This window comes from Drosophila montana, unplaced genomic scaffold (assembly GCF_035044405.1).
Source record: "Drosophila montana isolate Dmon_TW-CO22-7 unplaced genomic scaffold, ASM3504440v1 contig_3733_1, whole genome shotgun sequence".
NCBI classification, from domain to species: domain Eukaryota; kingdom Metazoa; phylum Arthropoda; class Insecta; order Diptera; family Drosophilidae; genus Drosophila; species Drosophila montana.
The window spans coordinates 2,980,157-2,999,292 of record NW_026998620.1 but is presented as its reverse complement, the minus strand read 5'-3'; the positions used below and the strand labels follow the sequence as shown (position 1 = coordinate 2,999,292).

Below are 19,136 nucleotides of genomic sequence, written 5' to 3'. Positions count from 1 at the left end.
GATTGGGAATAGATCCATATGGCATAAAGATTGTAGCCCATAAACCGAAAAGCTGATTGAGTCTTATCTAATCAGTTTCGGTAACCGTAAACAAAAAAATGCCCATCAGTTCACATATGCTGAACCAGTGTAGGGTGCACGCGCTTTATAGGTGAAGAGCCTCAACATCGGTAACTTAACTATCGAGGCACGTGTAGTATGTGTGTGTGTGTGTGTGTGTGTGTGGCGTATCTGTCGTTAAGCTTTGTATAAAGAGGAAGAGTCTCTGCGACGTTATCATGAGTGGACTTATCAACTTACCGCTCATTATGATGCTGCCGCGTGTGGCAAGCAAGTTCCGATGCAACAAATTTCCTTTTGATCCGTTTACTCCCGTTTTATGATGCGAATTTAGATATCGGTGTCTCTATGTGTGGCTGGCTGGTTTGGTTCAAAAACGAAAACCTCGGCAACAAATGCTGCCCCGAATGATAATGTTGCGCTTCTTTCGCAAGCCCTTGGAGCGCTTTAGTAGAGTCTTTGTGGACGTAGTGCTGCACTTGGTGCCCTTAACCGATAGGCAACTATCGTAATGGTAATTATTATGCCAGCCACGCATACGCATACACATGGAATTGTTGAGCATGGGAACTTGCTGCTGCGAATGTTGCATACACATGAAGACAACGGCAGGCGAATGTTGCATGACGTTGATGCGTCGCTTGTTGTGAAGGTTGTTGGTCTCGTACACGACCCGAGCTCTGCTTGCTGTTGTTATTGTTGTTGTTGTTGTTGGTGCAGTAACAGAAGAGACGACCAACATAATACTAGGACGCGAAGTTGAGTGTTCACTGTACGTTGATCTAAGTAAATGTAGATCTTAGCTTACGTAAATAGTCTGAGCTTATTTATATATTTTCCACTCGTATCTAGATCAAACTATAATCTCAGATACTTTGTTTAAGTAGTTTTTAGAAATTTGCGTCTCTCGCAAATAGCTTAACACTTTCTTGTTAACACTTGTGTCACTTGATTCGGGTTAATTCGAAAACTTGAAAGAAATTATTGTTCTATGAATAAAAAATCTTTATACCGAAGTTCAGCTATAGATGCCATTAAGACCGTAACCGTAGTATCAATCAAAATTGAATTTGTTTTGCTCGATTTAGTGTAAAAAACACACTTCACACACTTTAAACAATTTCACGAATTTCCGCAAATTTACGTAGCTTTGAGAATGGATTTTGTTGTTGTTGTTTTTTTTGCGCAAAAAGCTCGCTGAACTGACGATTCGACGTGCGATACGAAATCAAAAGTTGCTCTGTTCACGACGGCCGAAGTTTTGTTACTAACGGATGCGAATTGACTCAACCAGTCACTGGACTGCGGCGCGACGTAAGCTGCTTTGCAGCTGATTAACATTTGCTGACGTCGAATCAACGCACATGCCAGCCCCCCCTCCCCCCTCCCCCTGCACCCGTCCCTCTCGCACACATCATCCGGCAGCACTGTCCTTGCTCTCAGCTGTCTGCTCGGTGGTCGCGCCCCCAAAACTATGTTATATACATGTGTACATACACATGTATGTACATATGTATACGCTAAAGATGCTGTGGTACATAAGGCATAGCATAAATATAGAGCATTGCTAGCTGTTTGGAATTTAGGCTATAACGACTGCTGCATCTCCTAATTGTTTAATTTTTTACTGGTTTTTGCTTCTTTTGCAATTAGCAGCATGTGAATAATTTGTATTTAATTAAATACACACACTTTACATATAAAAAAAAAATTAACAACAACGTTTATTTGGTTAGCTTATCAAAGAAATTACGCAGTCATCGTGCTGTAGCTAAAATTTTTGCCTAGGCATTGTGTAAACACATGGTATGCACATACATAAAGGCACATCTTATGTATGTATGCATAAACACATATTAATATGCATACATATGTATATGCATATACATATATACATATGTACATATCCATTAGCATATGCATATACACATACTAATATGCATACATACACATATACACATACCACAAGTTCACGTAATTTAACTCAAAGCTTATCAGTCAACAGATAAAACGCAGCTCCAAAAGAAAAGTTTGCCAGGGCTTGTGAGTTGTTAAATTTTTGTGTACATTCGCCTATGCCCCGTTTAATTTTTGTAGCCTGCACGTGGCAACAACAAGCCGTTGATATTTACTCCCGTTTTACCAGTGGCTGCTGGGAATGCAGCGTGCGTGAGAGTCGCGTTAGCTGAGAGCGGAGAGAGAGTTTCGGTTTTTGCCGGTTTGGCTGATGCAACAAATGCTACGAATTACAACAGCAGCTGTTCGGCGCGAGGCACAGCTGATGGCTGGGGCTGGCATGTTGCCAGCGTCGAGGCACAGTGCAACATGTTGCTATATATTTGCTTGTAGAGCTTTTGTACAAAGTAAGCCTTTCCCTTGTGAACCCAAAAACTTACATAATAATTTTGTAATTGCGCACACTCTGGTACATCGGATAAAAATATAAAACGTCACAAGATTTAAATATCAACGCGAATGTATGACTATGAGTCATGTGATGCCCTACGTTCTGTATTAAAAAAGAAAGTGAGAAACTGGGCGGAAATTACGCATTATTTTGTGAGAACGCGCAGAAAAGCAAACACCGCATTTTAATCCCAATAACACTTTTACATTCATTCCTTCAGCTTCTACTCTTTAAATAGAAAGCAATGCGAAATTTTTCCTGTAAAAATTGTAATCTGAAGATGTATTTTTTTTTTTAACTAATGCTAATAATTTTTTAAAATTTGTCTACTTCGTCGTAGGCAAAATATTTTTGCGTCGATCTTATGAGTTGGCCCACCTGCAAAATTTGGTGACTAGCTTTAAAATTGTGAGAAAACTGTGCACAAAAACAAATCCACTCCTAACTTTGTGTTCAAGTACACATACATACATATGGCTGTATACATACATATGTACATATGTATATCTACATATATACAAATATGCTCTTCAAACTATTTGGGTTTCTTTTGAACTATGAAATTTGCCAAATAAATTTGCACTGAAGATCAATTCCAAGAATCGTCTTCTGTTTCAGCTTGTCGCGTGCAAATTCACAGGCCTGTGTACACACATGCACATGTATATGTATTTACTATAGATATGTATGTACATATGTATGTGTTTCAGCATAACCATTCATTTAGTCAAGCCTCACATTTTCGTTAGTGAGAGCAGGACAGATGCATATCAACATAAAAATACCATACCAATGCAACAAAATTGAGCATCGATAATATATGTACATATGTGCACACACACATGCATACATTTGTTAGTATGTAGTACAAATTATAGTTGTGTAAGAAACAAGTGCACATTTATATGCATAGGAAAGTGTATGTACAGAAGAGAAAATCAATAAATGAATACATATGTAATTGAATAAATCAAAAAATTTGCAAAAATATGGTTTGGTTTGGGTGTAGGGTCTGGTATTATTAGTAAAACGGGTTCGGCTGAACGATCGGTTCATAGTAATAAAAATCAAGGAATAGCCGATTTGAACCGAATATATTGTATTTACAGTGGATATGCATAAGTATGTATGTAGTTTGGGTGTACTCCTTAAAGTCACAGAGGATCGTAATATATTTTATTATAATTAAGTGTGCAAGGCTAAGAAATATAATAGCCCAAATACATATGTATGTACATACATAATTATGTACGTATAAAAGCTCGAAAAATAAGAAGGCAAGCTTCAACTTACGTTAGATACATATGTACGTTACGTTACATATGTATGTATGTACATATGTATGTATGTATATATTTTATGATCTGGCGATGTCCTTAGGGAGTCCTTAAAGGTCCTTTGAACTGTACTCCACTATTGTTCACTGTGGATAACAATAGGATGTGTATATTACACATCAATGTTCTTTCCTGTTTAGCACCTTGACAGGCCCCGCTTCGTCTACACCGAGCGGGGCCTGGCAATGACGCTGTAGGTGGCAGCACGGCTTACTGTCTGATATATTTCTACTTAACCGGGGCCTCTGCCTGCCTGCTGTAAGTGCGACAGGAATGGCTATATTGTTGTCCGTGGATAAGCAATGTTGTGATCGCTAACGTTGCCGAATTCGCCGCAAGCACAGGGTCTGATATATTTCCACTGAACCGGGGCCTCTGCCTGCCTGCTGTAAGTGCGACAGGAATGGCTATATTGTTGTCCGTAGATTAGCAATGTTGTGATCGCTTACGTTGCCGAATTCGCCGCAAGCACAGGGTGGTTGACGGGCGGTGAGATGAACAATACATACATATATGTATGTATATATGTACATATATTTTGGTTTAAACCGTTTTTTTAGTTAAAAATGGACAATATTCTTTATATTGAATAATTGAATTGAATTAATTCCCATAAAGTATATTTGTTCTTGGATGACGATCTGAGTCGATCGTCTGTGTGAACGCGTTAATCTAAGAAACAACAAAAGCTTGACTTGAAATTTGAAATACATTATGTTCTATATAATATGCAAAATGACTTTATTATTATTTTTTAACCGATATCTCGCCCAATTTCGATAATGGCGATAAGAATCGATTTTGTGACATAGATTTTAAGCATAACTGAAAAGATATATAAGCTAGATACCCCACATTATATGATATATGTATAGTTCCTCGTATAGCATACACATATTTTGAATATTGCATTCTTTCCTCATTCCTGACAAATTGGGAAAAAACTCATTTTTATTGTTTATTTGGGTTTTCTCATACCTTCTCTTATCATTATGCTTAGAATAAGTAATAAACGAGCTTTTGTATGCTTATTAAATTTAATTTATTATCAGTTTAAAAAAAAACATACATATGTTTTTACTTGTTGCCATATAAACATTTATCGTTAAAAAGTTGTTTGGCAAAAAAAAACTGTTCTGGGGTTATTAACATCAAGATTGCCTTATCTTGTCGCACGTACATTCAACTAACTGAAGAACTCTTGCTATTAAATGGGCATTATTTCCAGGGCTTTATTATCTTTATTTTAAGTAGTTAGGTAAAGATAAATTTGTAACATTGATTTATCGATGTTCACCAGAAATATTATTTTTGATTTTAAATCGATTTTTCGATAAATTCCACAAAATTTACGAAGAATGAAACTATTAATTGGATATGGTTTTTTTTTCGTGGCTACCTAATTTCTGAATAATTCTAAATTAATATGTTCAAAAAAAAGTTCGTAATTGCTGTCACAACATTTTTTCCAATAAAAATTATAAAATTTTTTCGATCGTTTCTTAACATAAAGCCATATAGTTTAAGAATGATCAATAATTTACACATTTACACCTTATGGGGTCGAATTCAATGATAAAAAAGAAATATTATTTGATTTCATTTCATATGCATTTAAGAAATTCATTCTAGATAAGAATCTGTCTCTTTCCGTACGAACTAGTCTCCCAGTTTCTATGATATCGTCTTGAGACTTTACCTAGTTACATCTTTCTGTTGCATGAACAGGCCGGATCGGACGGCTATATTATATGGCTGTCATAGGAACGATAGGTCGAAAATACAAATAATATAGAAAAAACTTTTTAAGGGTATTTTATTTTCGCCGAACCGAAGATACTTTTTCTTTCTATTTTTTCTTTAATTCTTGTTGGAACGGGCGTGTTTCCAAAAACTAAGAGACAAATATGTGGCTCTTATAATTTTGAAGTCATGGTCAAAAACCCAGTTCTTAAAATCGATTTGTATCTAAATTATGAAAACAGGAGAAGGTATTTTTTGTTTATTTTTCAATTTGAATTTTTATTTACAATCTATCTTGCGATAATAAGTAAATTATATAATATAAAAATCTGCATGGGGTTTATGTGTGTGTTGGCAACAGGAGAAGGTATGAAAAGAAAATTATAAACTCAATAGCGTGTGGTATATGAGAATATTTATTAAATATTTCTAGTCTCTGGCTTTTGTAGTTTCCTCAGTTTGTTGACCTGATCAAGAAAATGGGGTCAAACATGCTTTCCTCTGTATGTAATTTTCGCAAAATTATTATAAACACTTTCAATGGGTTCTGGTTATAAAAATGGACCAGAAAATAAAGTATAAAGCCTGAGGAGCCAGGCTTGGCGAAATATCACCTAAGCCAACTGTGTTGTAATAAATATGTATGCTATTTTTGATTCAATACAATGAGTATTTATAAAAATAAATAAAAAATTGTTAAAAATTGCTGATCTTATCTTTATGGACTCCCAGCAGGGCATATTATAATTAGAGTTCCCTTCAGTTATTTGAAAAAGTCAGTATCAGCAGGCAGTCAAAGCCGGTCAAAGTGAATGTACAAGTAAACAAATACGAATTTACGTACATATGTATCTATCTGTATCTAAATTAATGTGTGATGTATCTATGTGTGTGTGCCCGGGCTTGGCTATTGTGCAAGAGAGAGGAGAGAGAGGAGAGCACACGCTGAGCTGTTGCTGGCAGAGAGAGATTAAAACTGGAATTGTAACTGGAATTGAAAGAGAGCAGAGAAATGGTGAGTACCAGACATTGAAATGTCTGCGGATCAGTTGGACTCAGGCAGAGTGAGTCGACGGATTGACTGTGATCTGTCTCTGTCTCTATTCAAGTAAGTCGAAATATGCAATTGCGGGATTTACTTGCAATCGTGCTGGGTTGTGTGATCTTGGGCAGCGGCTGCTGCTCGGAGAGGCCGCAAAATGTGCTGCTCCTGCTGGCCGACGATGCTGGCTTCGAGATGGGCGCCTATCTGAACAAGTACTGTCAGACACCGAATTTGGATGCGTTGGCACGCAACGGATTGCTGTTTAATAACGCCTTCAGCTCGGTGAGCAGCTGCAGTCCGAGTCGCGCCCAGCTGCTGACCGGGCAGGCGAGCCATGCCAGCGGCATGTACGGGCTGCATCAGGGCGTGCACAACTTTAATGTGCTGCCCGAGGTCAGTTCGTTGCCCAATGTGCTGCGGGCGCAGAGCAATGGACGCATTTTGAGCGGCATCATTGGCAAGAAGCATGTTGGCGCCAGCTCCAACTTTCGCTTCGACTTTGAGCAGACGGAGGAGCAGCATTCGATCAATCAGATCGGTCGCAACATAACCAAAATCAAGGAATACGCGCGAGAGTTTCTGGCACGGGCCAAGGGCGAGGGTAGACCCTTCTTTTTGTTGGTCGGCTTCCATGATCCGCATCGCTGTGGCCACATCACGCCACAGTTTGGCGAGTTCTGCGAGCGCTGGGGCAGCGGGGAGGAGGGCATGGGCACGATACCCGACTGGAAGCCCATCTACTATGACTGGCGCAATTTGGAGGTGCCCGCCTGGCTGCCCGACACGGATGTGGTGCGTCAAGAGCTCGCCGCTCAGTATATGACGATCTCGCGCTTGGATCAGGGCGTCGGATTGTTGCTGCACGAGCTGCAGGCATCGGGCTTGGCGGCGGAAACTCTGGTTATCTACACCTCGGACAATGGGCCACCTTTTCCGGGCGGACGCACAAATCTTTACGAGCATGGCATTCGCGCCCCGCTGATCCTCAGCTCGCCGCAGCCGGACGCCCGTCGCAGGGAGAAAAGCGCCGCCATGGCCAGTCTCCTGGACATATATCCGAGCGTCTTGGATGCCCTGCAGCTGCCGCCGCCCAATGGAACTCGCTTCAGCGGCCAGTCGCTGTTGCCCGTGCTGCAAAAGGAGCCGGAGCCCGTGGAAAGCGACGCGATCTTCGGCAGTCAGAGCTACCACGAGGTGACCATGGCCTATCCCATGCGCATGGTGCGCAATCGCCGCTACAAGCTCATCCACAATCTCAACTACTGGGCCGATTTTCCGATCGATCAGGATTTCTACACATCGCCCACATTCCAGCAGATACTCAACGCAACCATCCAGAGGCAGCCGTTGCCCTGGTACCGCACGCTCCGGCAGTATTACCAGCGCCCCGAATGGGAACTGTATGACATCAAGGCGGACACTTTGGAGCGCAACAATCTGGTGGACAAGCCCAAATATAGCGCCACCCTGAAGCAGTTGCGCCAGAAGCTCTTCAGGTGGCAGGCGGAGACCGAGGATCCCTGGCGCTGTGCCCCGCACGCTGTGCTGCAGGATCAGGGCGTTTTCAAGATGGAACCCGTCTGCTTGACCCTCGGTCACGAGGCGCTCCAAAGGCCCAAACGTAGGGTGCTCACGCAGTACGAGGAATATGTCGTGGTCTAGCTGCGATTAGCGATATCGTATATATACGATACGATCAAGTATTTTATGAATGTTTCGTGGTCTAGCTGCGATTAGCGATATCGTATATATACGATACGATCAAGTATTTTATGAATGTTTCAAGTACATACTCATTTTTGTATTTTGTCTTATCTCATTCGAACTAAAAATAAACTTTTGGCGCTGATAAGCCCAACGTCACATGCCTATATCAAATTCTTTTACATCTATTAGTCACTCGGACTAGATCGACTGGCTAATGATAAGCTAGGTATTGGAGAGCTGATTAATCTGATATTATTGGAAGGTACATTTTTTTACAATGTCAAGAGAACCTTGAACTTATTTCAAATGTAGACAGGAAAAAACAGGAAAATTATAAACTGTTGTAAGGGTGAACTTTTGAAAGAAATATAAATATGCATCCAAAATATTGCTCAAAGCACGACATTTTGTGTTCAGATTTTTTTCTAAAAATTACCTATTTTTACCTATTTTTCTTTAAAATGCTAATTCTTTTCTTACTGATCCTACAAACATCAATTTATTATTAACAAGAAAAAACGTTCTTCTTCAACATGCCGAAGATTAAATATTTTGCAGATATGTGAGAAGAATTTTTTAGCTCAATGTTGTAGAGTTTGCTGAAGAGAACTTGACAAACAATGTTTCCACATAACAATAGATTTTTGACCGATTTTCTAAAAGATATAGTGGATATAGTGGTTCGATGTTGATAGGATTTAGCACCCTTAAGTAACGACTTTGGTGAAGATTTCTTGAAAAACAAAAAAAATTCATTTTATATTAGCTTCAAGTAGTGCTCCGATATTGATAAAATTTTGTTCCAATTTAAGGAAAATATTAAAAACAATAAATGATGAACTTGGACAAGATATTTTTTTAATTTCATAAAGGAACATAATTTTTGACCGAAAGTTCCTAAAGCAGCTATAAGATAGAGTAGTCCGATTCGTTCATTTCCTACAAATGTATCCTGGAAATAAGGACCTATACAAACTTTTATGTTGCTAGCTTTGAACACGAGAGATTAATTGCTGAAGAATATTTTAAGCAGAATCATTAATTTGCATTCCAAAAAAGACGTTTAAAATTATCTGTTTATCCCTATAAAATGTGTCTTTAAACATAATTAAATTACACAATTTCATTATTATTATTATTTTATTTTTTTTGCCTATTTCTCCCACTGTAATTAGAAAATAGAGAAGACTTAGAAAATGGTAAGCTTTCGCAATCAATTTGGCAACTATATTTAGAAATTGTTCCATCTTTGGGCAGTCAGCATTAAAGGTCGCAACCCCATTCAAGATGAATTCGGCCCACACACATAAGGTTGCCCCGGCGATGGTGGCATGACCTCAACGGATGATGATATGCGCAGCGCAGGGGGTGTTGCGTCACGTTTCAATGTCATTCCAACTGGGGGGGGCGTCCTTTTTGCGGGGTGGGTAGCTTTGGATTTTGGCCCAATGTGTCTGTCCTCCCATTGTGTTTGTGGAAAATCGAAAATCTCAATGCCTCGCTTCTTAGTTAGTTGGCGCCGCTGTCGTCGTCGTCGTTGTTGTTGTGCTGCGTCCCGTTCCCGTTCCCGTGCAGCATCCGAGTCAATGTTACGCAACATGCACATAAAAAGACCTCGGGCCTGGGCCAAGGCCAAAGCGTCTGACTAAGGGGCAGCGGGGAGGGTTGGGAATGCTTGCTTTGGGGTTAAGCATGCAAATAACAAAACGCAAATTGAGTTTTTCTTTTTGTTTTTGTGTTTTTTTTTTTATGATTTTGAACGAAAGACACATTGAAAATTAAATGTATTCAATTTTTTGTTTTTGCATAAATTAGGGCTTCAGTTTTTAGCGTAATTATTATATAATTTGTTGTATTATTTGTATGTATGTAGGTATGTATATATTATTATATATATATATATATTTATTTATTTATTCCACCACACAAATGCACAATTACAATTATTATTGTTTTACTCTTTCCATCATCATCATCATCGGTCTTAGCCAAATTCTCTATTGGGGCCGCCGACTGGAAATGTTCGGCAAATGTCGCGAGTTTTATTTTCGCTTTCGTAAATTTAAATTTTGTTGCTCATTAACTAATTTATTATCAGTAAATATATAATTGTGTATACTTTTGCTTATATACATTCGTGTATGCGCATGTATATCAACACTCTAGATGCCATTATGGGGCCTGACTCTTCTGCTTTTGGATACAGAGACATATATATATATACTTCTAAGCATTTATTGTTAGTAAACTCATTTTGCTTTTGGTTAGTAATTCGTTTTTTGCTATGCTTCGACTGACTTGACTGGTTTTGAGTTGTCGCTTATTTTAACAGTTATTATCAACGTTATAATATCAGTAATTATATGTTTTTTTTCTTCAAATTTTAACTAGTTATATGCTGGTTTTGCTTAGGAGGATTCTGTTACGTTGTTCATTACTTTGCTGTTATTATTATAAATATTATTATTTGTGTTAACGCTGCCGCTTGGTATAAGTTATAATAAATATATAATAATAAATATACATGTAGATAATATGCTTAATAAATATATCTATATATATGTATATATATATATATTTGATTTATATAATAGTTATGTATATAAATAACAAAAAAACAACACACATAAAAAGGAGCAAAAAAGTAGGATACAAATTTTGTTTTGTTACATCCTTGAATTTGAATAGTTTTTTTTTTTTTTTGAAAATTTTACAACGAACAATTAAGACAGATTTCCTTTCAGTTTATATGCCGCCTTAAGGATTAGAGTGTGGGGAGTATTGTTTTTGCACAAATATCAGTAAAGGGTATACAATAATTTTAGGTATATGATTTAGGTAGGTAGCATTTGGTATACTATATATATAGAAATTGCATAGAGAGCGCAATGGAAACATGAAATTACAACGATCAATGAACGAGAAAGCAAAAAAATCGCAACATATGTATGTAAGTATGTAATGTGGATATCTAGCTGATTAATATGTTGGATTGTGACATGTTACCAAATTCTGTTTTTTTTTTTTTTTTTTAAACATATTGCATATCCAGTATCTGTATTTCTGCGTATCTGAGTTAGAAATCGAATTCAAAGTAGACGCGATTGCGGACATTCTTGAATTGGAAACGCATGGAAAGTACTATTAATTTTGTAACATTGTAAATTTAGTTAGTAGTACATACATAATTTAATTATAATTAATAATTTGTAATTATTGTGTTGCCAACTGGTAAGATTTCGCATTAAATTTTGTTTGCTATCGTAGTTTTTTTTTTGTTTTTTGTTGCTTACGCATTTGCATTTACTGTTTCAATTGATTTTGTATGGCCACGTGAATGTGCTGTGCTAGCTAAGCCGTAAACGTAACTCTAACCATATTAATCCGCATATAACCATCTACGTATGTATGTTTTTGCATTTAAGCAATGTGCCAAGCTGCACGCCGCATGACGACGAAACCAACATTCATTCAGTTGAAATATGCTCAATACATATGGATTTAATTGCCATTGGGCAGAGGAACCTGCACCTGGACATACGACTGTGGGAAGTAGCCGGTTCGGCCATTGACGGCACCTTCGTACCAATTATCGTCGACGCGATTGAGTAGCGTGATAATGTCGTTCTCCTTGAAGCCCAATTCGCCGGGATTCTCTGGATCAAAGTCGTAGAGGGCCTGGCAGCAGGGCTGCTGCTGGCGATTAGGTGTGACGGCCATTGACTTGGCGGGCGAGCGCATCGGCGAGGGCAACGGCGAGGCGCTCGAGCTAATGTGGGACGGCGTGCCGTCATCAATGAGGCCGCCGCCACCGCCGTCCAAGTTCAGATCGAGCAGCGTCTTGGGCACAAACTCATTGCGTGGCCGGCTCTCTGCCTCGGCGCGCTTCTCCTGTAGCGTCTCCTGCAGGCCACGCAGCACATCGGCGCATTGAGAGTGAAAATCGTATAGTGCTTCAGCGAAGGTCACGAGCTGTGAGACATGTTCAGTATCGTTTTCCAATAGATTGAACATGCCTACTTGGGCCAATTGCAATGACTCGGCAAACTTGTCCTCAGCACCACGAATTTCATCATCTTTGGCCTGCCGACGACGCTTACAGTCAAAGTCGAGACGCCGGCCCTGCAGCTTCTTTCGATGGTGCATGACCTCCTTTAGGTCTTTGGTCTGCATATGATGCAGAGGCTCCAAAAAGTTCTGCTTGATGTTGTCGTCCAGCGAATACTTGACGTCGGCCATTTGTTTCAGCGCTTCGCCAAATTCGACGAGCGCCTGCGCGAACACGCTGTTGTCCTCGCCGAGCTTCTTACCATAAGTCAACATGCATTCGGCCAGCAGACCCTCGGGCTGTGGATAAGTATTCGATTTGGCCTGTCCCGATAGCTTCGAGATGCCCTTGACGGCGGCCATCTTGGCGCGTGCCGTTGGATTTGGCTGCAGAAACTCTTTGGTCTTTAGCTGCAGCTCCTCTACCAGCTCCACGGTCACATCCGTCTTACGTTCCATATCCTGAAAGTCCAAATCCAACTTGGTGCCCTCCGCACCGCCCATTTTCTCCGTCACATACTGATTCGCTTTGTTGATCTGCTTCTTCAATCCGGCGAAAGCCATCGTGCTGCCTTTGCTGTTAATGTTGCTGCTGCTGCTGGTGCTCTTTGTGGCTTGATGTCAACGACGCGGTTGCTGTGAACGGGTTTGAGTTAGTTGACTTGCCATTTAATGCTTCAATATAATTAATAACCCACTGACTATCAGTAAATAATAAAATTTTATTTGATTTCTCTGCCCAACTATGCGCTACGATTCTATTTTTAACGACTGGACAAACTTACGCGCCGTGCACTTTTCTGTTGGGGGTGGAAACGTTCGATTCTCGATGCTGGGTGCTATTGGGGCTGACACTGACTGAGGCTGCGACTGGAAGAAATTGTGGTAAACGACAGTCGAATAGATTTATGTATTAATTTTGCACTTTCACTCGTTTCGTTTGCGCTGCACGTTCTGTGGTATCTTCACTTGCAGCGTTGACACTTCTTTTTTTTTTCTCTGCTGGCCAAACCTTGGAGTTTTGTCCGACGATTGGCTGCGTAATGTTTGAAGGACTGTCGTTACTACTACTAATCTCCCTCTGCCTTGTCGTTGGTGTGTTGGACGCGGGGGTCGTTTTTCCTCTTCGTACTAAATCGATTTTTTGCTGTGTACAAAAATGTTAGTGATGCAAAAAACATCGATGCCGATACCTTGCACTAGTTACTCACTTTGCGTTTACAGGATGATCCCATGTTAACTAACAGTGCCATTTTAGTTTAACAGACATGTATTAAATAGGCCATCGTCAACCGACATTTCATTTGAAACCGAAGGCAGGCAAAAAAGATTAAAAACACAAATATATACACTATGGAGCTTAATTAAATTTGGAATTACCGATTTTGGTGAAACTTAGTAATTTAAATAAGCGAATTGCCAATAATAAATTTTTGAAATTGCATTTATATTTTTCTTTTCCGCCACATCGTAAAATGCGCGCCATAATTAGAATGTTCAAATATTCTGTTTATCACGTTTGCCGCTATTAGCTTACAGCCGTTGTTCTTTAAGTTGGCGATAGCGCCACCTTGTGGCTAAAAGTCGTGTATGGCTTTCGTTAGAACAGTTTCATGTAAAATGCAAATTTGAACTCACAAAATGATTAGATCCTTATATGGCATATACATTTTTTGAAGTTAAATTCGCGCGTGTGACTTTTAAAGACGTGGTCAACTGAAATTTTTGGATGGCGCTAGACATTATTTATTAGGACAGCTGTTAAAATTGAAATTTCTGAAAAGTACAAAAAAGTAACGGTAGGATTAATGTTAAGTTAACAGAGCAGACAATCGCACCAAAAAAAAAAACTAATAATACTTTATAATTTGTTTGTGCTGTTTTATCAGTATTTATGCACACATGATTTGCTGAGATTGTAGATATAACAACATCAAACACCAATAAAAACAATTTTATCAAAAATAAGATAAAAACCAATACGAATATTTTTGGTTTCTTTTATCGTTTTTTATATGTACTTCAGGTATAATTTGTATTTGTAGTTGTAAATAGATTTGCTTTTACATGTATATCTAACAGATATGTTTACATATTGAGTTCGTGGAATTTCGCAATGTTTGCGCAATTTTTAATTAATTTTTGCTTCAAAACAATGTGCTCTTAGTATCTTGTTGACATTTGGGTATAGAAAAATTATGAATCATTTGCTAAGGTGCAAGAAAAACTCATTTTCAAGGTGGCGCATTTTTCACACACGGACGTTAAGTTCTTTAAATAATTTACATTCTGTTCGTGTTTTTACATTATGTTCGAAATATCGCGCACCAATACTAGTGTAAGCTTTTAAAGTAAATGAGTATAAAATATTTATTTTATTTATTTATTTACGTGATTAAATATTAAACTAAAAAAATATAATATAATAACTAAAGGGAGGGAGTGCTAGCTTCTAAGGCCATCGATTCAAGAGTATAAAATAAAAATGTATTATAATAATTTAAAGGGGGGAAATTATTGATGTAATTGTTAACAATATACCTGACGTCTTTTGGTGAGTCGGCAGTTTTTGGCGACATGCTCGGTTTTATCTTTATAAATAACCCCTAGAGGGGATTAGTCAACAACATTTGATAAACAAACATTAGAGAATGTAAATCAGTTCAATTTCCAGAGCGAGACGGCGCGCTAACAAGATAACAAGAGCAAATTCTGTATACTCATGTGTATATAAGGCCATTCCGATGCCTGACCAGATATTAGTCTCTCCGAAACTACAACGACTGAGATTCACTCAGAAGAAAACGAAATCGAATCGCCTTAAAATGAAATTCGCAATTGTCTTACTTGTCGCCAGCATTGCCTGCATCAACGCTCAGGTGGTAAGTATATTGTTGGCACCTGTTTTGGCATTAACTTGACTCGGACATTTCTTGTAGGCCATCAGTCCTTTTGCGGCAGCCAATCCCTTTGCTGCAGCATATAATCCATATCTGAATGGAGTTTTCGGTGGAGGAGCTGCAGGAGCTGCCGATCCCGCCGGCGCGCCTGCTGCTGCTCCAGCTTTCGGCGGCTTCTCCGTCTCCGCCTTCTTTCAGTCGATAGTGCTGCAAAAGGAGGCCGATCGTCTGCTCAATCAGCCCGACTTCCCAGCCGACCTGGCCGAGCGTGTCGAGCAGGTGCTAGCCGATGCTGCCGTGGGTTTCGCCAACTGCACCAACGCCACGCTGCCGTGGCTGCAAATCCGCTGCGTCAAGCCCGCCCTGACCGCCGCCAAGAACGAGCTGAAGCTCATCGATGACGAGTGGCAGGCACGCCAAGCGGCCACCACCACAGCAGCAGCTCCAGGTGCTGCTCAGGCCTAAGACGCCTTGATTGGATATTCTATAAAAAAAAAAACTAAGTGCAATACACCAGCATAGATTCGATATACTTAAATAAAGATTTAAAAAAGCAGCTAAACTTCAAGTGGACATCAATGGGATTGGGTTGGAGCTGTGTCCTTGACCTGCCAGGCCGGAGCACGCTTTGATGTGGCCACGCATCGCCTCAGTTTCGCAGTTGCCTCAGTTTCCTAGTTGCTCAAGTATTTTGCATAGCTGGACTTTATTAAATTTCCAGAGCTTTCCCGCTTTGGTTCAAGTTGTGCGATTTGGGGAATTTTGCTGCCGTCGCAGCCCAAGCGGGGTGTTAATGTTGTTGGACTGTCCTCGGGATGAACTTGACGCATTTTGGCCAAATATTTGAATTCCTTCACATTATTTGTTCGTCTTTTGCGGCATTTCTGCTTCTCTGTCCCTTTTGCTTTTTGCTCTTTGCGTGAACATTGTGGAAATATTTGGCCGATGGCAGCTCTTTTATGGATTCATCAATTTAGCCATGGCCATGTCCTTCTCCAAATTGTTTCCGGTGCATGATTCTGGGCGTCGAATGTTGATTTATGTGGCCAATGCAGTTTCAATTATCGGTGTCCCAGTCATGTCCGGTCCTGTCCTTGCAGTACCTAGTTCCCCTTTGTATGTCATTTGATGCCAGGCACATGAATTTTAGGTACCAAGAACCGGCGGCATTAAGGAGATTAAATGGTTTGGCTTAACGAGCCAAAGATTTGCCGCAAATGACCAAAAGCTTGCGTCCATGGCAGATTGAGCCAAATGACGCATACGCCTCGTTTGACGTTCCGAATGCGGCAAAGCACATTCAAATTCAAATTCAAATATGTAATTAAATGTAAATTTTCAAAACAGCCGCTGGCCATGTCACACACACACACACACACAAACGCACACTCATATACAGGGATGACAAGGCGAATTACAAGGATCAAGGCGAGTGCAAAGTTTTGTCACTTAATTGAAATATTTGCCCCAAGATTGAAACTTGCGTTCTGTTGTTTGTGTCATTACAACACAAATATGTCAGTGTGCGTGTGTGTGTGTGTGGCATGAACTTTACTAAGTTGTACAGCCAGCCACGCCCATGCAGCGCCCATTTCCGGCCCGTGCCGCCCTGCTGCTAATGCAAAAGTTGCGGCATTTCGGGCGCTTAAAAGAAGCGCACAAAATAAAAGCAGGCCAAATATATGCTAAAATTGGTAAGCATAAAAAAAGGAAAATAAAAGAGAAACATGACAGCGAGCGAGTCCATAGGCGCATGTATGTAAATTTGTTTTTTGGGCTTGCGGATTTGTATGCAAAAGTTGCGCCCCAAAAAGCTGGCAACAGTTTTTTTTTTCTGCGGCCTGGCCAGGACGAGGCGCGCCTCGTTGTCATTCTGGTCAAAACGAAGTTGGCCATTAAATGTAAGTTGGGGGCCGACTGACCAATGCGGCTGTGACTCACATCCGCTCAAGCGCATTTGTGTGCTTTTCTCACCTGATAATAAAGCTGTTATATTTACCTGAGTTTAGCTGTTAGATATATGTGTGCGCGATTAGCTACCTGTACTATTTCCGCTGCCCGCTGATAAGCAATTATATCTGGGTGTAAATTTTTACACGACCATAAAAACTTAATTGGGTTAAAGCTGTTGACAACGTTGCGGCCTTAGATGCTAGCGCGTCTTTACAATCGGCTTTATCACGTTGTCTTTATCTATATATAACAGATAATATCTGTGACTTTGAGAGTTGCTTTCCGGACAGTTGCCAATGGAACGCACACAGAATATGTCGACTGCCACGCTGCTTGTGATCTCATTTTTGGTCTGCCTGGTAAGCATTGCCTTCGATTTGTTCCTCAAAAAACCACAGGATTCCCTTTGCCGCGACAGGTGCAGGCGTACGCCCAGGAAGTGCCCATCGAGGAGACGCTGCAGCGCGGCGTAATGGCCGTGGAGACAGTGCGTCGGGCAGTCGATGAGAAATTGCCGCCCAGCGCTGAGGCACGTCAGGAGGGCACCGAGATCTTGGCCAGCTTTCAGCAGAGCCTAAAGTCGTGCGAGGAGCAGCTAAGGAAAACCCGCTTGGTCTCAGAGTACAATACGTGCGTCAGCACACTTCAGGGCTTGGCCCTGGCCTCGATTGGCGAACTGGCGGGCCAGCATTGGGCCAAATCGGGCGCATCACGTCCAACTCTATTCTGGTAACTGTGAAGTCAAGTGCCGGAGGAGGCTATAAATAAATCCACAATCGAGCAGCATTTCTCTTTACTGGTTTTCTGGGCGCAGGCATTTCTGCAGTGGGCGCAGTTTGGCAACTGTTCGAGCTTAAGATGATGTGTAACCAAACGATGAGAGAGCCATCGAGTCGAGTGGCATTGTCAGAATCAGCACTTGGCGCTCGGCTGGATCTGATGAACTTTTGCCCAAATTGCTGACGGCCAAAAATGTAGCTTGCTGCTCGCTGCTTTGTTGTATTCTAATTAGACCGTCGACTGTGTGGGTGTGTGTGTGTATGTCTGGGTGTGTGTGTGTGTGCGTGCTCATTAGACCAAAAGTGCGGGATGTGTTGGCTGGAGGAGGAGGAGGGGAGAGGGGCGTATGTAACTGAGTAATTATCATCATTAAACGCCAGACGAGGCAGTCAAAGCAAATAGAGCGACATCCACGTCGTCGTCGTCGAAATGTGTGCCAAGGCAGATGAAACAAGCGGGAATTGAAGGCGTGGAACTGGCAGCGGGAGTCTTGCGCTCAAGACTCAAGAGTTCAGCCCTTAATTTAAGTGGGCGCCTTAGCCTTGATAAGCTCTCGTAATTTAAAACGTCGCAATTCTGTAAATAAATACACATATGTGCTAAGTAAATTTTGCCAATTGGTTGTGCTTATAAATTATTAATTAATGCGTTAATGGAATATAATCTTTAATTAAAGAAGGGGTAAAAATTCTTGATCAGAATTCACTTTTCTTCTATTATTTTTACACTTTTGTATCATGAATTGATATATAGAAGAAAGGGTCAAAAAATTGGCCAGGATTAGTTTTTCTTGAATTATTTTTAAGTTTTTGTATCATTTTGTATTCATTTTGTATAAGCTCTAATAATTTAAAATGTCGCAATTTTGTAAATAAATACACAGATAAATTATTAATTATTGCGTTAATGGAATATACTCTTTATTGCAGAAGGGGTTTAAAATCTTGATCAGAATTCGCTTCTCTTGAATTATTTTTTACATTTTTGCATCATGAATTGGTATTTTGTATCATTTTGTATTTATACACATATGTGCAAAGTAAATTTTGCCAATAAGCTGAGCTTATGAATTATTAATTAATGCGTTAATGGAATATAATCTTTAACAAAAGAAAGGGTCAAAAACCTTGACTTGAATTATTTTTTACATGTTTGTA

General features: G+C 40.1%; 4 protein-coding genes across 5 annotated transcripts; 3 read left to right on the top strand and 1 right to left on the bottom strand.

Annotated features, from left to right (window-relative positions):
• Positions 1 to 6,269: 6,269 nt before the first annotated feature.
• Sgsh (N-sulfoglucosamine sulfohydrolase) lies at positions 6,270 to 8,443 on the top strand. The gene is made up of 2 exons (XM_064694738.1): positions 6,270 to 6,562; positions 6,661 to 8,443. The coding sequence occupies exon 2, from the start codon at positions 6,668 to 6,670 to the stop codon at positions 8,252 to 8,254; it is 1,587 nt and encodes a 528-aa protein (XP_064550808.1). The 5' UTR covers positions 6,270 to 6,562; positions 6,661 to 6,667; the 3' UTR covers positions 8,255 to 8,443.
• Positions 8,444 to 11,438: 2,995 nt separating this feature from the next.
• EndoA (endophilin-A) lies at positions 11,439 to 13,499 on the bottom strand. Of its 2 annotated transcripts, none has more exons than XM_064693954.1 (3): positions 13,359 to 13,499; positions 13,132 to 13,216; positions 11,439 to 12,982 (listed from the first exon to the last, which is right to left on the bottom strand). In XM_064693954.1, the coding sequence occupies exon 3, from the start codon at positions 12,908 to 12,910 to the stop codon at positions 11,801 to 11,803; it is 1,110 nt and encodes a 369-aa protein (XP_064550024.1). In that variant the 5' UTR covers positions 12,911 to 12,982; positions 13,132 to 13,216; positions 13,359 to 13,499; the 3' UTR covers positions 11,439 to 11,800. The 2 variants fall into 2 exon arrangements, with proteins under 2 accessions (XP_064550024.1, XP_064550025.1); XM_064693955.1 differs by having other exon boundaries at positions 13,272 to 13,493.
• Positions 13,500 to 15,075: 1,576 nt separating this feature from the next.
• Positions 15,076 to 15,808, top strand: LOC135436174 (uncharacterized). The gene is made up of 2 exons (XM_064693672.1): positions 15,076 to 15,228; positions 15,286 to 15,808. Exons 1-2 carry the CDS (start codon positions 15,091 to 15,093, stop codon positions 15,709 to 15,711), a joined length of 564 nt encoding a protein of 187 aa, XP_064549742.1. The 5' UTR covers positions 15,076 to 15,090; the 3' UTR covers positions 15,712 to 15,808.
• Positions 15,809 to 17,405: 1,597 nt separating this feature from the next.
• LOC135436349 (uncharacterized) lies at positions 17,406 to 17,934 on the top strand. The gene is made up of 2 exons (XM_064693925.1): positions 17,406 to 17,558; positions 17,618 to 17,934. The coding sequence occupies exons 1-2, from the start codon at positions 17,496 to 17,498 to the stop codon at positions 17,930 to 17,932; spliced, it is 378 nt and encodes a 125-aa protein (XP_064549995.1). The 5' UTR covers positions 17,406 to 17,495; the 3' UTR covers positions 17,933 to 17,934.
• The last annotated feature ends 1,202 nt before the right edge of the window (positions 17,935 to 19,136 follow it).